General features: G+C 44.2%; 1 protein-coding gene across 6 annotated transcripts in view; it reads right to left on the bottom strand.

Moving 5' to 3' along the window:
• The window catches only part of LOC105494244 (oxoglutarate dehydrogenase), a 467,517-nt gene that overhangs the window by 29,509 nt on the left and 418,825 nt on the right, over positions 1 to 19,183 (bottom strand). For 4 of the 6 annotated variants that reach the window (XM_071095119.1, XM_071095120.1, XM_071095117.1 and 1 more), the window contains exons 5-7: positions 18,123 to 18,167; positions 7,103 to 7,218; positions 381 to 535 (exon numbers count right to left, since the gene is read on the bottom strand). In XM_071095119.1, the coding sequence (XP_070951220.1) occupies positions 381 to 535; positions 7,103 to 7,218; positions 18,123 to 18,167 (316 nt within the window). The remainder of the gene's footprint in view (positions 1 to 380; positions 536 to 7,102; positions 7,219 to 18,122; positions 18,168 to 19,183) is intronic. The other 2 variants (XM_071095122.1, XM_071095121.1) reach the window with 1 other exon arrangement.

The raw sequence follows: 19,183 nt of genomic DNA, 5'->3' as shown, positions 1-19,183 counted from the left end.
TGCTTGTAATCCCAGCACTTTGAGAGGCCGAGGTGGGCGGATCACCTGAGGTCAGGAGTTCGAGACTAGTCTGGCCAACATGGTGAAACCTCACCTCTACTAAAAATGTAAAAATTAGCCGGCTGTGGTGGTATGTGCCTGTAATCCCTGCTACTCAGGAGGCTGAGGCAAGAGAATCGCTTGAATTCAGGAGGCAGAGGTTGCTCTGAAGACTGACTCTACTTGCCTGGTATCTCTTCACACATTTGCAGCTGGAGCTTTGCCTGCACCACCCCAAACCCCCTCTCACCTCGGCCAACAGGCTGCACACAGGCCCGAACAACAGAGGGTCGCTGCTTCCCTAGGAATGTCTGCCCCATTGCCCAGGGCCAGACCCATACCTGGTGGACCGTACAAGCCTGGCCAGCAGGGTCCGCTTCTCCTCATTTGTGAACTGCATGATTCCAGGGGTCTCAAACTTCTGCCGGATCCACTGGCACTGCTCCAGGTCATTGATGAACATGAACTCCACCCCAATATGCTGGCAGTAGGCCATCTATTCCATACAGAAACACACAGTCAAGGGGTTTTCTAACCAGGCCTGGCTGAATGAAGAGTGCTGACTGCCCATTCAGGCAGAAGGAGGGGATGAGCAGGAGGCTTGTTCTAAAATGTACCTCAGTCAAGTGTGACTGAGGATGGCATGGAGTGGCTGCCAGGCAGAAGCCCTCTTCATAGGGTCATGAAGTACTTCCTTCGGGGACCTGGGTCACTTGTACACAGAGAACCTCCTAGCCTTCCAAGGGCCAGGCCAAGGAACAACCCCAGTTCTACTCTGTTACCTTTGTGGCAAGAAGCACAGACCGCAACAGTTGTAGAACTGGGTCCTTCCCCAGGGAAGACAGGCTATCATCAAGGTCAGACCTGTACCAGCACCCATGACAGGAAATACCCAGAGGGTGTCACAGGCTCAGTGGCTGTTTAAGAATTGCAGGTTTTTAAAAAATTTTATTTATTTATTTTTTGAGGCAGGGTCTCTCTCTGTCATCGAGGCAGGAGTGCAGTAGTGCTATCAGGGCCCACTGTAGCCTCAACCTCTTGGGCTCATGTGATCTTCCTGCCTCATGTTTTGAATTTTTTGGAGAGATGAGGTCTCAATATGTTGCCAAGCTGGTCTTAAACTCCTGGGCTCAAATGATCCTTCTGCCTCAGGAGCAAGATTGCCCGTAAGACAAAAGTCAGGATCCTGAGCAGGTCAAGACGTCCTGCACCACATTCACACCCACAGCTAGGTGAGGAAGCAGCATCCAGATCTGCAGAGCTCAGCAGGGAGGAAGTCAGGAAGAGGAGAGGTGCCAGGAGCGAGAGGAGGCACCAGGCTCTTAGAAATTCATCTCGGGGCTAGGCACGGTGGCTCACGCTGTAATCCCAGCACTTTGGGGGGCTGAGGCAGGCGGATCACGAGGTGAGGAGTTTGAGATCAGCCTGACCAATATGGTGAAACCCCGTCTCTACTAAAAATACAGGTGTGGTGTACTAAAATACTAAAATATTTAGTATACTAAAATATTTAGGTGTACTAAAAATACAGCCAGGTGTGGTGGCGCGTGCCTGTAGTCCCAGCTACTCAGGAGGCTGAGGCAGGAGAATCGCTTGAACCCGGGAGGCGGAGGTTGCAGTGAGCTGAGATTGTGCCACTGCACTCCAGCCTGGGCGACAGAGTGAGATTCCCTCTCAAAAAAAAAAAAGAAAAAGAAATCCCTCTGGGGCTGCCCTCATCCTGGTACTCCTGCAGAGGCCCAAAGCTCGATCTGCACAGCTGCCCTGGAGGACTAGAATGAGAGTCTGAGAGCAAACTGCAAGTCAGCATGGAATAAAAAGAAGACAGGCCCTGATGTGGGCCAACAGACACTTTACAGACCCCCAAAGCCTCCTCTAACTGCCTTTACAGCAGCCACTGCTGCCAGAGTACTTTGTGTTTGGTCCTGCTCAGCAGCTCTCATCCATGAGCCCACTTGGTTTTCACAACAGACAATGAGACCAGCTGGCATGAGCAGTTAAAGGATGTGCTGAATCTGAGACCAGTCCTGTTCTTTGCAGAGGAGGGTGAGCTATCCCTGCACACATGCTTCATGACCATGAAACAAAGCAAACTTTGCCTGAACTCAAAATTATGGCCAACCACAATACTCTAGTTATTATCCAAGTCAAAAGAAGCAAAATCTTGCCTAGAAACTAAAAGAGAAAGTCCTGCTGGGAAAGACCCTAGTATTTAAGTTTTTTTTTTTTAATTAATTAATTAATTAATTAATTTTTGAGACGGAGTCTCGCTCTGTCACCCAGGCTGGAGTGCAGTGGCGCAATCTCGGCTCACTGCAAGCTCTGCCTCCCAGGTTCACACCATTCTCCTGCCTCAGCCTCCTGAGTAGCTGGGACTACAAGCGCCCACCACCACGCCCAGCTAATTTTTTGTATTTTCAGTAGAGATGGGGTTTCCCCGTCTTAGCCAGGACGGTCTCGATCTCCTGACCTTGTGATCTGCCCGCCTTGGCCTCCCAAAGTGCTGGGATTAAGCATGAGCCACTGCAGCCAGCTTTTTTTTTTTTTTTTTTTTTTTTTGAGACGGAGTCTCCCTCTGTCGCCCAGACTGGAGTGCAGTGGTGCGATCCTGGCTCACTGCAACCTCCACCTCTCGAGTTCAAGCGATTCTCCTGCTCAGCCTCCTGAGCAGCTGGGTATACAGGCGCATGCCACCACGCCCGGCAAATTTCTTTTTGTATTTTTAGTAGAGACAGGTTTCACCGTGTTAGCCAGGATGGTCTCGATCTCCTGACCTTGTGATCTGCCCGCCTTGGCCTCCCAAAGTGCCGGGATTACAGGCGCGAGCCACCGTGCCTGGCTATTTAAGGTATTTTCATTAACCCGTTTGTTCCCCCACAAACTTCATGCTGAAATTTGATCCCCAATGTTGGAAGTGGGGCCACATGGGAGATGTTTTGGTTGTGAGGGCAGATCCCTCATGAGTAGATTAACGCCCTCACTCAGAGGTGAGTGGGTTCTTGCTCTATCAGTTCCTGAGAGAGCTGGCTGCTAAAAAGAGTCTGGCACCTCTCCGCTCTCTCTCTTGCTTCCCCTCCCACCATGTGATCTCTGCACAAGCAGGCTCCCCTCTGCCTTCCAGCCACGAGTGGAAGCAGCCTGAGGCCCTCACCAAATGCAGATAGATGCCCAATTAGATTGTGAGCCAAATAAACCCTTTTTCTTTATAAATTATCCAACCCCAGGTATCCCTTTATAGCAATACAAAAAGAACTGAGACAACCCCAAACCATATTTTCTTTCTTTTTTTTTTGGGAGACTGAGTCTTGCTCTGTCCCCCCGGCTGGAGTGCAGTGGTGTGATCTCAGCTCACTGCAAACTCTGCCTCCCGGGTTCACGCCATTCTCCTGCCTCAGCCTCCTGAGTAGCTGGGACTACAGGCGCCCGCCACCACGCCCGGCTAATTTTTTGTATTTTTAGTAGAGACGGGGTTTCACCGTGTTAGCCAGGATGGTCTCGATCTCCTGACCTTGTGATCCGCCCGCCTCGGCCTCCCAAAGTGCTGGGATTACAGGCATGAGCCACTGCGCCCAGCCAATCCCCTCTAATTTTTGAAAAAGGTACAAATTGACCACCACGTCACACGATCAATAGCTTAAGATCTGTCTGATTATACCACCAATCTAACATACACATACATTAAATGTAAGTAAAGCATCACCATCAGGCAGGGTGCTGAGAAGTTTATGCAAATGTCTGTAAACTGTTGTGAAAATGGAGTCTTCTAAGTTGAGGCCACTCTGGGGCCAGGAGGGCGTACAGCCTTAGACTCCTGGGTACAGGTCCAACTGTCTCCGACAACAAGAGCCAACTCCAGGGCTCTGGCATCAACTGGACTGAAAGGGAGGCAGCCCTTCAACATGCTTCAGCTCCCTACACCCCCTTCGTATGATGAAATTGGAACTACTTGGGATGCAAGATTCAGAGAGGAAGTTAGCCATAGGGACATCAATGCCTCTGCCCCTCATTTTGCTGTCTGGGAAGGAAGGTGCTGAAGAGGCCCCCGAGAGGTGACACTGTGATGTGCTATGGAGATGGTGACTCTATGGGAGCTTTCCAATGTGAGAGCATGTTAAGGATGAGCTGCTGGGGCCAGGCGCAGTGGCTCATGCCTGTAATCCCAGCATTTTGAGAGACCAAGGCAAGAGGATCACTTGAGTCCAGGAATTCAAGATCAGCCTGGGCAACATGGTGAGATCTCATCTCCATAAAAAATAAAAAAATTAGCCAGGCATGGTAGTGCTCTCCTATAGTCCCAGCTACTCGGGAGGCTGAGGTAGCTGAGGTAGGGGGATCGCTTAATCCCAGAGGCTGAGGCTGCAGTGGGCCATGATTGTGCCACTGCCCTCCAGCCTGGGCGACAGAGTGAGACCCTGTTTCAAAAAAAAAAAAAAAAAAAAGAAAAAAAAGAAAAAAAAGATGAGCTGCCAGGCTCCCCACAGGGGACTCCTCTGAGGTAAAAGGTATTAGTGCTGAGTCTACTCTCAGTGCAGACTGGTCTCACCAGACGGCTGCTGTAACAGAAAATACACTGAGGGAACTGGGTGGAACACGTGAGCAGTGAAATAATTTGGGGGTAGGGCCACTTGGAGAAGCTATATGGGGTGCCATTTGTGGGGGTCCAGGCAACACAAGAACTTCTATAGATCAGCAACATTCAATAGAAACATTACGTGAGCCACATATGTAATTTATTTTTCTAGTAGACCCACATGAAATTTTCCTATTTTATTTGACCCAATATATCAAACATTGTCTTTTCAACACTTAAAAAGTCATTAGGCCGGGGGCAGTGGCTCAAGCCTGTAATCCCAGCACTTTGGGAGGCCGAGACGGACGGATCACAAGGTCAGGAGATCGAGACCATCCTGGCTAACACGGTGAAACCCCGTCTCTACTAAAAAATACAAAAAACTAGCCGGGCGAGGTGGCGGGTGCCTGTAGTCCCAGCTACTCGGGAGGCTGAGGCAGGAGAATGGCGTAAACCCGGGAGGCAGAGCTTGCAGTGAGCTGAGATCCGGCCACTGCACTCCAGCCTGGGCGGCAGAGCGAGACTCCATCTCAAAAAAAAAAAAAAAAAAAAAAAAGTCATTCAAATATTCTGTACATTTCAAGTGCTCAATAGTAACGTGGCTTAGTAGGCAGAACTAGAAACTATCGTCAGTGTGGTCATGCGGGTGCAGATAAAGGTGACAGGAAGGACCCAAAGGTTCATTCTTCTTGGATTAAGCCTTATCACTCCCTCCTGGTGCCCAATACATCCCATTAGCCACAAGCTTCTGATGCTGGCACATAGTTCTAGTTTCCACCCCTTTCTCCCCAACGTGAGGAAGGCAGGCGGTGAAGCAGCTCCGAGATGCTGACAATACTTCAGGATGCTCATCATAAACTACAGAAAGTGCCAGCATTGGACACTCAGGTTTTTTTTTGAGATGGAGTCTTGCTCTGTTGCTTAGGCTGGAGTGCAGTGGTGTGATCTTTGCTCACTGCAACCTCCCCCTCCCGGGTTCTAGCAATTCTCTGCCTCAGCCTCCCACATAGCTGGGATTATAGGAACCCGCCATCACACCTGGCTAACTTTTGTATTTTTAATAAAGACAGCATTTCATGATCTTGGCCAGGCTGGTCTTGAACTCCCAACCTTGTGATCCACCTGTCTTGGCCTCCCAAAGTGCTGGGACTACAGGTGTGAGACACCGTGCCTGGCCTGGACACTCAGATCTTTTTAAGCCACGTGCAGCCAATTGTGGAAACACTGACAAGAGAATTTTAAATTAAAATTCACTTGCTGCAGCAAGGGTTAATCCCTGGGGTGCTAGGGGGATTCTGATTTAGGGGACCTGGGCTGTGGCCTGGGTATCAGTTCTGTAAGCTCTCCAGGTGGTTCTAATGCGTCCAGCCATGAGAGGAACAGCCTCAGAGAGCCCTGATGGCCAGTGTGGTTCAACTTGGGTTAGTTAGGGACGTCAGGATTCAGACTGTGCATGACAGGCGGACCCCAGGTGATTTATATGCTCAATTCTGAGGGTTCCATTCCAGAGTATTTTCTCAGTTTATTTTAACCTGGATCCTTTAGCTCTGAATACCAGGAACAGCATTAAGTAACAGTAATAGCCAACTCTTGGCATGGACCTCTCATCAAATCCATTCTCCCCTCTGCAATGGGCATGGAAGCCACCCTTATACTGAGGGAGGCTATGATTTGCCCAGGATGGAAGAACTAGACACAGGTGGCCTAACAGCACAGCCACAACTCTTAGCCACTGTCTATAATGTGTGTGCATGAAAGAAATCCCTGGCAGGCTTAGTACTAACAGAGTCCACAGAGAAGGAAAAAAATGAAACAAAACAGAAGGATGAGAGGAACAGAGGGAGAGAGGGAAGAAGAAGAGTGGCCACCACTCAGCAGCCCTGGCAGTGAGCTGTGCAGGAAGCCACCCTTGACTTGAGGCCTGTCCCTCAGGGTTGAGGTGACTCTCCTACCATCTGTAATAAACTCCTAGTGGGATCTGAAAGCAGAGTTTACTTCCCCTATCTGGCTGATCGCAAAACCATTGGTTTCTATCTATAAAATGGCAACAACAACAACAACAACAACAACAAATGTCCTCCTTCCTTACAATTTTGAGAAAGACAGGACCGGTTCACGCCTGTAATCCCAGCACTTCGAGAGGCTGAGGTAGGAGGATGACTTGAGCCCAGGCATTTGAGACCAGCCTGAGGAACACAGTAAGACCTCATCTCTACAATAAAAAATGAAAAACTAAATTAGCTGGGCATGGTGGTGTGTACCAGCAGTCCCAGCTACGAGAGGTTGGGGTGGGAGGATGGTTTGAGACTGGGAGGTTGAGGCTGCATTGAGCCCAACTGTGTCACTGCATTCTAGCCTGGGTGACAGTAACTCTGTCTCAGAGAAAAAATAAAATAAAAAGGACAAAGAAAAAAAATAAAACTAGCCTCAAAGTCATCCTGCTAATACAAGTTCTTAAAAAGTCCACTAGATTTTTCCAGAAACTGTTCTTACCTCCAGCCGACGGATGATCTCCCGCAGAGGAAGTGCTGATTCCTGTCCCCCGATGAAAGTGGTGGTGGGCAAGTGGAAAACCTTGTCGAGGTCAGACTCGTCCAGGCCATAGAATCCTGCAGGGCGATGTGGGCAGGACAAGCCCGATGAGGAGGGACGGGGCAGGGCCACGCAGGGACCACAGTTTATGGAAAGGGGAAGGAACTCCCCAAGGGAGCAAAAAGAGAAGAAAAAAATCATATAAAAAGCCCCTGATATATGTGAAATAAGTAATATTTTACAGCCAGAAAAACAAACTTTAGCAATAAATAGAAGCTGAGGATGTTAGAGTATGACAGGTAAGTCACAATAAAATTCATATTATGCATATGTTAGTTACGTACACCAATTATTCATAATTTAGAGACAAATTTATTTCAAGGTCCCAAAGATAACCAATTTTGGGGGTGGGAAGAGAGGTCCATGAAAAGGCACTGGGTAAGTCAATCAAAAATCAATACAATAGTTAAGGAGGAATTAAAGCAGAAAATGAAGAACTGATATAGAAGAACAGATCATATGACAATAATATATGTATGTGGTGAATGTCAAAGAGCTGGGAGAGGTGGACTAAGAAGTGAGGGAGAAACCGTCACCAGAAGTCAAGTGGTCTGTTGGAGCTCCAGGCAGGGGTGCACCACTGGGCAGTACAGCAGCGTGCAAACAGCCACCGGCCTTGGATTAAGGACGTCCTCTTCTGAAATTCCTGAACTGTGCGTTCTGAGCCCATTCTGCAGGCAATACTCAGCAGTCACAGGTGTAACCCTCCCTTCTCCCGACTCCAATCATTCAGTGGGAACCAACTAAGTAAGCACTAATATTCGCTGCAGCACTGTGGGGGAAGACACCACCTCACCTGAAAGTGCATCTCAGTTTGAGAAAGAATAATGCTGGAAGAGCTCTTTCCCTGGCATTATATGCTTGTTTCATCTTGTTGTATCAAAGAGGAAGACTATCAAATGACACCATACATTCTTTTATCCAGTTTGGCATCTCTCCTGACATAATATATCAGCTACAGTACAGCAAAAAGCACAGTTCAAGAGTCACTAGCACTTGAATACCTTACATCAGCATTTTCTCAGGCTCCAGGAATGCACAATGAACCGGTATTCTGCAAAGTCTCCAACATCTGACTGGACCTGATGAAATGTTCTCATTGTTTCCTGGCCAAATTAAGACTAAAAGGAGCCACCGTGAGACGTAAGGGTCCAGCACAGGATTAAAGATGGTAGTTTGCAAACACAATTGTGTATTTTGATCTCCTTGGAGATATATAAAAAGGCTTGTTTCGAGGCTCCAACCCTGGTACCGACTCAGTGAGTCTCAGGGTGGGTCCACGATTCTCCCAAGGAGATTCTGATTCAAGCATGGTTTGGGAACTACAGCCTTTATTTATCTAATGTTTTAGGAGAGGTTTTTTTTTTTTGTTTTGAGCCGGAGTCTTGCTCTGTCGCCCAGGCTGGAGTGCAGTGGTGCGATCTCGGCTCACTGCAAGCTCTGCCTCTCAGGTTCATGCCATTCTCCCGACTCAGCCTCCCGAGTAGCTGGGACTACAGGCACCCACCACCACGCCCGGCTAATTTTTTGTATTTTTAGTAGAGACGGGGTTTCACTGTGTTAGCCAGGATGATCTCGATCTCCTGACCTCGTGATCCGCCTGCCTTGGCCTCCCAAAGCGCTGGGATTACAGGCGTGAACCACAGCGCCCGCCCTTGTTTTGTTTTTTAAGTCTTACAAGCAAACTCTATATTTTCCAAGCCCTGTTTGTTTTATTAAAACAAAGCAAATCTGGCTTTTTTTTTTTTTTTTTTAACCTGGAGGGTGGTGATGGTAGTAGTGGCTTAGTTAAGCCTGCCTACCCATTCCCTCCTGTTAGTCTGTCAACACTGAAAGCACAGCAACCACTTGGGCCTAGGTGAAGTACAAGGCTCTTGCCATTTATGGCCTGGCTTTCAGGCAGTTGCCCTATAGTATTTATGGAGGAAAAACAGAATCATCTTTGAGAAATTTTTCCTGACTAAAAAACTCAGGCCAGGTGCAGCTGATTGGGGACCAGAATAACAATGCACATTTTGTTGGGAAATATTTTGATTGTGAAACTAATCAGTCCAGTGTATGCCCCCAGATAAGGACTGTATATTGGTTGCAATCTTTCAGCATGAAGACCCTGTGAAGTAGGGGCCTACAGATATCCCCCGACCTCACCATGTGATGGTTTTTCACTTCTATCATCCTGAGTTCATAGTTCTAGAGCCTCAGAACTGCTGGTACACTTTTAGTTCTTTAGCTATCTGAGAAACTAAATCTATAGATGAGTGCTTTGTGAAAGTGGAGTAGACATATTCTTCCCTACTCCCCCAATAAGTACAACTAAAAATCCTAGACGTTATATGCAAAACGATCATAAGACAACTCCGAAAGGTGGAGAGAATAAGGCACACCAGCTAGGGACGTCTCAAGGCAAAATACACCAAGGAGTTCCCTGGAGTTTCTTTTTTGCTTCAAATACCGCAGACTTGGAGCAGAAGAACCAGCAACCCCAAAACTTTAAGAGGTGTATTTGATAACAAAAGCCCGACAAAAGCTGCTCTCTATCAAAAGACCAGGAAAGAGGTAGCCTATCAAGACAAAAAACTTTTAGACAAAAACTGCTCTACTACAGCCAAATACCAGATAAAACACTGTGACCCCGCCCTCACCAGGCTGTAATGGGCCCTAGCACCCAACCCCATCCCAGAGGTTTCAGGGAAGGCCCAAGAGGGAATCCAAAATGTCCTCCTCTCTGGGAGGTAATGCATCAGCCCCTTCCCCTAACCCCAGTAACAGTGGATACTTGAGTGGGAGAAGGATTCCACCTCTGCCAGCAATAACAAGGTTGGGCCCTCCCCTTCCCCCACCACAGTGGGGAACAGTGTCTACAAAAGGTCTGCTATAACAGAAGATTTAAATAAGATCCTGACTCTCATGATACCCAAAATGTCCTGGTTTCAATAAACTATAATTCATAACAAGACCCAAAAATATCTCATAGTGAATGAGAAAAGACAATCGACAGACATCAATACCATGATGACCAAGATGTTAGAATCACCTAAGATGTGAACGGAGTCATCATCAAACAATTTCATTTTTTTTTTTTGAGACAGGGTCTCACTCTGTCGCATAGCCTGGAGTGCAGTGGTTCGATCACTGCTCACTGCAGCCTTAACCTCCAGGGCTCAGGTGATCCTCCAATCTCAGCCTCCTGAGTAGCTGGGACTACAGGCGCACGCCACCACGCCCAGCTAGTTTTTATAACTTTTTTGAGACAGCCTCTCGCTCTGTTGCCCAGGCTGGAGTGCAGTGGCATGATCTCAGTTCACTGAAATCTCCACCACCTGGGTTTAAGCAATTCTCCTGCCTCAGCCTCCTGAGTAGAGTAGCTAGGACTGCAGGCGTGTGCCACCACACCTGGCTAATTTTTGTGTTTTTAGTAGCGACGGGGTTTCACCATGTTGGCCAAGCTGGTCTAGAACTCCTGACCTCAAATGATGTGCCCGCCTCAGCCTCCCAAAGTGCTGGGATTAAAGGCGTGAGCCACAGCACCCAGCCTAGTTTTTGTATTTTTAATAGAGATGGGGTTTCGCCATGTTGGCTGGGCTGGTCTTGAACTCCTGAGTACAAGCAATCTGCCTGCCTTGGTCTCCCAAAGTGCTTACAGGCGTAAGCCACCGCACCTGGCCCAAACAATTTCAATGAGCAATTAAGAACATGATAGAGACAAATTTTTAAAAGTGAGTCACAAAATACAATGTTTCAGCCAAAAACTGAAGATGTAAACAAGTACCAAATAGAAATTTGTTAAAAAAATCAAAAAACGTTCAATGGATAGGCTCAATGGCAGAATGGAGGGGCAGAGAATCAGTATATTTGAAGACAGAACAACAGAAATTAACCAATCTGAAGAACAGAAAGAAAATAAAAAATGAACAGAGCCTCAGGGGACATGTGACAGTATAATCAAAGATTTCACAAACATATAAATGGATAAAATAAAAGAAGCAGAGAATAAAGAGGGTAGTTGAAAAAGTACTTAGCTAAAAACTTCCCAAATATGGTAAAAGACCAAACCCAAAAATTCAAGAAGCTGAGTGAATCCAGAGGATATCCTCAAAGAAATCCATGCCAAAACATATGATAATTAAACTTCTGAAAAACAAAATCAAAGAAAATTAAAAGCAATGGTTGTAAAGTGACACTTTACCTATAGGGAAAACAATTCAAATGACAGGATTTCTCATCAGAAACCATGGAGGCTAGAAAGAAGTGGCACAGGCCGGGCACAGTGAATCACGCCAGTAATCCTAACACTTTGAGAGGCTGAGGTGGGGCAGATCACAAGGTCAGGAATTCAAGCCTAGCCTGACCAACATGGTGAAATCCTGTCTCTACTAAAAATACAAAAATTAGCCAGGCGTGGTAGTGCGCGCCTGTAATCCCAGCTACTCAGGAGGCTGAGGCAGGAGAATCACTTGAACCCAGGAGGCGGAGGTTGCAGTGAGCAGAGATCGCACCACTGCACTCCAGCCTGGGTGACAGAGCGAGACTCTGTCAGAAAGAAAGAAAGAAAAATAAGAAAGAGAGAGATAAAGGGAGAAAGAGAGAGAGAGAAAGAGAGAAAGGAAGAAAGGGCACAACACCTTTCAAGAGCTAAAAGAAAAGGATTATGTCCAACTAGAATCTTATATCCACCAAAAATATCCTGTAGGAATGAAGGGGAAAGAAATAGAGATTCCCAGGTAAAGGAAAATTAAGTTTGTCACCAGAAGACCTGCTCTAAAAAACTGGCCAGAGGAAGCATTTTAAACAGAAAATAAATAAAGAAGGAATCTTGGAACATCAAGAAGGAAGAAAGAACACAAAAAGCAAAAATCTGGGTAAATACATCAGACTGTCCTCCTCTTGGGTCTTCTAAATTATATCTGATGGTTGAAACAAACTTATAACTCTGTCTGATGAAGTTCTAAATGTATGTAGAGAAAATATCTAAGATAATTATAAATGCAGGACGGTAAAGAGATACAAAAGGAGGTAAAGTTTCCACACTTAATATGTACTGAAAAGTTATGACACTGTAGACTATAAGTTATGTCTATATAAAGTAGTAATACCTAAAATAACTACTAAAAATGCTACATAAAAGGATACACTCAAAAACATGCCGGGCGCAGTGGCTCACACCTGTAATCCCAGCACTTTGGGAGGCCAAGGTGGGTAGACTACAAGGTCAGTTCGAGACCAGCCTGGCCAACATGGTGAAACCCCTCTTCTTCTAAAAATACAAAAAAATTATCTGGGCGTGGTGGCGGGTGCCTGTAATCCCAGCTACTCGGGAGGCTGAGGCAGGGGAATCGCTTGAAACAGGAAGGCAGAGGTTGCAGTGAGCCGAGATCGTGCCACTGCACTCCAGCCTGGGTAAAAGAGCAAAACTCTGTCTCAAACAAACAAACAAACAAACACACAACAAAAAAAAACTATACATAATTAAAAAAATTTTTTAAATGTGGGTTTGAAACTCCACAGCACAGGAAAATGAAAGCAAAGCAATGAAAAGCAGAACAAAAAATAAATAATAAAATGGCAGACTTGAGCCCTAACATACAATAATTACATTAAACATAAATGACCTGGCCGGGTGCGGTGGCTCAAGCCTGTAATCCCAGCACTTTGGGAGGCCGAGGCGGGCGGATCACAAGGTCAGGAGATCGAGACCACAGTGAAACCCCGTCTCTACTAAAAATACAAAAAATTAGCTGGGCGCGGTGGCGGGCGCCTGTAGTCCTAGCTACTCAGGAGGCTGAGGCAGGAGAATGGCGTGAACCCAGGAGGCGGAGCTTGCAGTGAGCCGAGATCGCGCCACTGCACTCCAGCCTGGGCAACAGTGTGAGACTCCGTCTCAAAAAAAAAAACAAAAAACAAAAAACATAAATGACCTAAATATATTAAATAGAAGACAGAGATTATGAAGAGTGGATAAATATAAAACAAAACCCACCTATATGCTTATCCACAAGAAATTCACTTCATATGTGATACAGACAGGTTGAAGTAAAAGGAGGAAAAAATGTATCATGTAAACATTAATCAAATGTAAGTACGAGTGGCTTATATTAATATGAGATGAAATGACTTCGCAGCAAAGAAAATTACCGGAGACAAAGAGGGACATTCCATCATGGTAAGAGGGTCAATTTACTGAGAAGATACAGCAATCTGAAATGTGTAAACACCAAAGAACAGAGCTGCAAAATATGTGACCCAAAATCTGATAGGACTAAAAGGAGAAAGAGACAAACCCACATTTATAGCTGAAGACTTTAATACTCCTCTCTCAATAACTGACTAAAAAACTAGACAGAAATTCAGCAAAAATATAGAAGAACTCAACAGTCATTAACTAACAGGATCTAACAGACGTGTGTGTGTGCACATGCATGTGTGTGTAGTTTAGAGATAGGGTCACCCAGGCCAGAGTACAGTGGTGAAATCATAGATCACTGCAGGCTTAAACTTCTGGGCTCAAATGATCCCACCACCTTAGCCTCCTGAGTAGCTAGGACTACAGGCATGTGGCATCATGCTTGGCTAATTTTGTTGTTGTTGGTGGTGGAGACAGGGGTCTCGCTATGTTGCCAGGCAACAAACTCCTGGCCTTCAAGTGATCTTCCCATCTCAGTCTCTCAAAAGTCCTGGATTTATAGGCATGAACCACCATGCCTGGCTCTAGCAGACATTTAGAGAATACTCCACCCAACAATAGCATTTCAACAGTAGCATTCTTTTCAAGCAGCCGTGAAACATATGCCAAGACAGACAATATGGTGGGCCATTTATTAAAAATTCAACAAATTTAGCACAATTGAAATCATATAGGGTGCATTCTCCAACCACAATAAAGTCAAACTAGAAAGCAATAATAAGAAAAGTAACAAGAAAATCTCCAAACACTTGGAAACTAAACAACACCCTTCTAAATAATCCAAAAGCTAAAGATAAAATATCAAGGGGCATACGAAGAATACAATAACAACTAGCCTGGGCAATACAGTGAGATTCCATCTCTATAAAAAATTTTAAAAATAGCCAGCCATGGTGGCCTACACCTGTAGTCTCGGCTACTTGGGAGGCTGAGGTGGGAGGATAACTTAAGCCCAGGAATTAGAGGCTGCAGTGAGCTGTGATCATACCACTGCACTATAGCCTGGATGACAGCGCAAGACCTTGTCTCAAAAACAACTGAAAGAAAATAAAAATATAACATATCAAACTTTGTAGGACAGCTAAACCAGTACTGAGAGAAACATTTATAGTAGTAAATACATCAGAAAAGAGGGACAGTCTCTAATCAATAATCTAAGTTTCCATTCCTAGAAAAGAGGGAAAAACAACAAACAAGCCAAAAGCCAATAAATAGAAGTAAGGAAATAATAAAGAGCAGAAATCAATGAAATTGAAAACAGCAAAACAACGGAGAAAAACCAATGAAACAAACAACTGGTTCTTTGAAAAGATTAGTAACATTGACAAATCTCTTATAAGACTGACAAAAAGAGGACACAAATTACCAATATCAGGAATGAAACGGGATATCAATACAGACCCTTCAAATATCAAGAAGATTCTGTTCCTTTTCTTTTAGTTGAAAAAGAAATAAAAAAAAAGAATGACTATCAAAAAGATAATAAGGGAATACTATAAATAACACTACATACATTTGACAACTTAGATGAAATAAACCACTTCTAGAACACAAACTACCACTACTCACCCAGTATGAAACAGATAATTAGAAAAGCCCTATGGCTAATAAGGAAATCTAATTAATAAATAAAAACCTTGTGAAAAATTAACCTCTAAGCCCAAACGAAGAAGAGTTAACACCAACTCTATTCAATGTCTTTCAGAAAATAGGAGAAACACTTCTCCATTCATTTTATGAAGCCAGAATTACCCTGATACCAAAAACAAAGAGAGTACAAAAAAAGAAAATGACCAATATCCCTCATCAATATGGATGCAAAATATATAAAGAGACAAAGACATATTAAAAAAATTATATACCATGATCAAATGGTGTTTATTCCACTAATCCAAGGCTGGTTGAATAATCAAAAATCAATCAATACAATCCACTACATTAGCATTAAATTGTCTACATTAAAGAATAAAAATTGGCCGGGTGTGGTGGCTCATGCCTGTAATCCTAGAACTTTGGGAGGGTGAGGTGGGCAGATCACTTGAGGTCAGGAGTTCTAGACCAGCCTGGCCAACATGGTGAAACCCCACCTCTACTAAAAGCACAAAAATTAGCCAGGAGTGGTGGTGCACACTGGTAGCCCCCACTACTTGGGAGGCTGAGGTGGGAGAGTTGCTTGAACCTGGAAGGCAGAGGTTGCAGTGAGCTGAGATCGCACCACTGCACTCCAGACTGGGCGACAGAGCAAGAATCAGTCTCAAAAAATAATTATAATAATAAATCACAAGATCATATCAATGCAGGAAAAACATCTGACAAAATTCAATATACATTCATAATTAAAACTATCAGAAAAAAATATGAAAACAGAGAAACTTCCTCAGCTTGATAAAGAGCATTTACAAAAAATCTACAGTTAACATTATACTTAATGATGAAAGGCTAAATGCTTTCACCCTAAGATCAGGAACAGGGCATATAAGGCTATCCACTCTTACCTCTCTTATTCAATACAGTGCTAAAAGTTGTAGCTACTGTAATGAGGCAAGAAAATAAAATAAAAGGCACACAGATTGGAAAGGATGAAATAACTTCCTATTTTCAGATGACACGACTGTCCATATAGAAAATCCTAAGGAATCTACCAAAAAAAAAAAAAAAAAAAAAGCCCTAGAATAGTTCATCAAGATCTCAGAATGCAACATAAACACTGAAATCAATTATATTTCTATATACTACCAATGAATATGTGGACATCAATGTTAAAAAGAAAATAATAGTTAAGTGTAAATACAACAAAACGTATACACAATGTATATGCTGAAAACTACAAAAAGCTGATTAAAAAAATCAGTGATCCAAATAAATGAGGGGACACACTATGTTCATGGATTGGAAGACAACATGGTAAAAATGTAATTTATCCCTAAATGGATCTATACGTTTAAGCCAATTCCTATCAAAATGGCAGCGAGGTATATGTAGACATAGATACGCTTATCCTCAAATTTACATGGAGAAGGAAAAGGTCCTTGAATAGTCAAAATAATTTTGTAAATGAAAAATAAAGTTTAGTAGCTACAGTAATCAAGACACTGTGGTATCGAAGGAAAAACAGACACACAAAGGAAAATAACTGAAAATCCAGATATAGACCCACACCAGTAAGTCCAACTGATTTTTGGCAAAAGTACAAAAGCAATTCAATGAAGGAAGGACATAGTTTTCAGCTAATGGCGCCAGAACAACTGGACATCTACACACAAAAATATAAAATGAACAATAAAATAATCTTGATCTAAATACCTTATACAGAAATTTACTCAAAATGGATCATTTAAATGTAAAACACAAAACTATGAAACCTTTAGGAAAATACATAGGAGAACATTTTGGGGATCGAGGGCTAAGGAAAAAGTTCTTAGACTTCATACCAAAAGCACAATCCATAAAAGAAAAATTAACAAACTGGATGTCATCAAGCTAAAAACTTTGGGCATAGAAGCTGAGCTGGGAAATGAGGGGGAAAAAAGATTAAAAACTTCTGCTCTGCAAAAGATCCTATTAGCCAAAAAATGGGAACAATCCCTTCCAATGAAGAGGTCCTTCAACAGGTAAATGGTTAAAAACAATCATCCACACCATGGAACACTACTCAGCAATGAAAAGGAACAAACTATTGATTTACACCAACAACCTGCGTGAATCTCTAAAAAAATTATTCTGATTGAAAAATGCCAATCCCCAAAGGTTACATACTGTGATCCCACATGTACAACATTCCTGAAATGACAAAATTATAGAAATGGAGAACACAATAGTGGTTGCCAGGGAATACAAGTAGTGGCTGGGATGGGAGGGAAGTAGATATGGTGATAAAAGGGCAACAGGAGGAATTCTTGTGGTGATGGATGTCTAGAGTCTTACTTTATCAATTTAGTGTAGTGGTGTGATGTTGTACTATAGCTTTGCAAGATGTTACCATTGGGGAAGCTGGCCAAAGGGCACAGAACTGTTATTTCTCACAAGTGCATATGACTCTACAATGATCTCAAAATAAAAAGTGTAATTAAAATGTAGAGTCTCACAGATATTAGAAGGAGAAAAAATACAACTGCTTAGAGAAGCCAGAGGGCAAAGAAGAGACTGATCACCAGGGAGGATGACAACAGGCAGATGATCCCCCAGCATTTCAACTCTGGATTCCTCAAATGTGTTTCGCCCAACCGGGGGTCACTAAGAGTTCTCGGTAAGTTTTTATTAATACTTCAGTTGGCCTTCAAACATAAAACATTTAGGAAATCTTGCCCAAAATGCCCAGGAAGCAGAATCTGGAAGAATCCAGAGTCCAGTCAAAGCCTCAGCACAGAATGTGGAGGACAGGACAAGCCACCATGCAGAGCTGAACATGGCTTCATATGCCCAGCTGGCTACGGCAGCAGCTAAAGGTGAACGATGCTGAAGATGGAAGCTCACAGTGAAGCGATGAAGCACACATGAAGATGAAAAATGCTCTTCGAAACACAAAATGAACAGAAACAAAACAATACCATATAAGTAAATCTACTTATTGGTTAATAACCAAATGAAGGGAAAAACATATTTCAGAACAATTAGCAAACTTAAAAACACGCGACAGAAGTTGTGTCAACTTTCCCCATATTGCATGCTAGGAAAAGTTGCACATCCTATTCAAATGAAGTCCTCAACTCTGAAAAGGTGAAAGGCTCATTATTTTCATACCTCCTACTGTTAGCATTCGAAGTCGTTCCTTGAAAACTGCAAGATCTGAGAGGCAGAGTGGGGTATCATGGGTGAGCGCAGAAGGAAAAAGACAGGTGAGAGTTAGTTTTAAAAAGACCCAAACACCAAAACCCTACACCATTACCGCAGTAACAGGTAGCACAGACATCATCACAGGGACACACACACATCAAGGGAGAAATGGGTGGGTTACATGATCAGGGGATCAATTTTGTTAAACATGGAAATGATTCATAGAACAGCTGGAATAAGGTGAATCAGAAGGAGGGGAGGTTAGCACCCTGACCATGGAAAGCCATCAGGCAGTGTCGTTTGAGAGCTCCTCATCTCCTTAGCTTCAAGAAGTGGCGGATAACAGCACTTTCCTGGGAAGTCACTACTTTGAGATGAAAATCAAGGAAAAGAAAATGAAAAAGCCTAACTTTTAGAGTAGCCATTTCTCAGCACTAGATCAGGGGGCAGACTACTCTAAACTGTAAGACTTTGAAGAATTCTCAAGAATGGAAGGAGTCCTTGATCTCCCATCTCAAGAAGGCAACTAGAAAAGAAGAGCTGAAAACAACCCAAGAGCAACAGCCACATCTGCACAGCTGTACATTTCCTTCTACCTGTACGCTTTTCATCAGATTTCTACTCTACATAAACAGCCTTCTGAGCCACTGGTGAAATCAAGACATTTATTTGGATACACAAAACATGCTCCTGACCCTTGCTGTCTGGGCGTGTGGGCCTGGGGGCAGGGTCAGGAAGGAAGGCAGTAACACAGGCACACAGAGAGGCTGATGGTTGAGGACTCAGAGGGTTGTCACTGGGGATGCTCTCCGTGCTGGGACTGCAGAGAAAGGCCAGCGAGCGCTTCCTTTGAAGTCAGACTCAGATCCCCAAGAAACAGGCCTGCTTCCGAGGGCTGTGGCAGGGGCTGCAGGTCTCCAGTCCTGGGCAAGCCACACTGTCTCCTTCCCCTAAGGAACAACCACCTCTGAAGAACTCAGAGCCAAGTGGCTCTTAAGACAACAGAATAGCTAAGTGTCGATATTTTG

The sequence above is a fragment of the Macaca nemestrina genome, chromosome 4, assembly GCF_043159975.1.
Source record: "Macaca nemestrina isolate mMacNem1 chromosome 4, mMacNem.hap1, whole genome shotgun sequence".
Classification (NCBI taxonomy): domain Eukaryota; kingdom Metazoa; phylum Chordata; class Mammalia; order Primates; family Cercopithecidae; genus Macaca; species Macaca nemestrina.
This window is presented reverse-complemented; position numbering and strand designations above follow the sequence as displayed.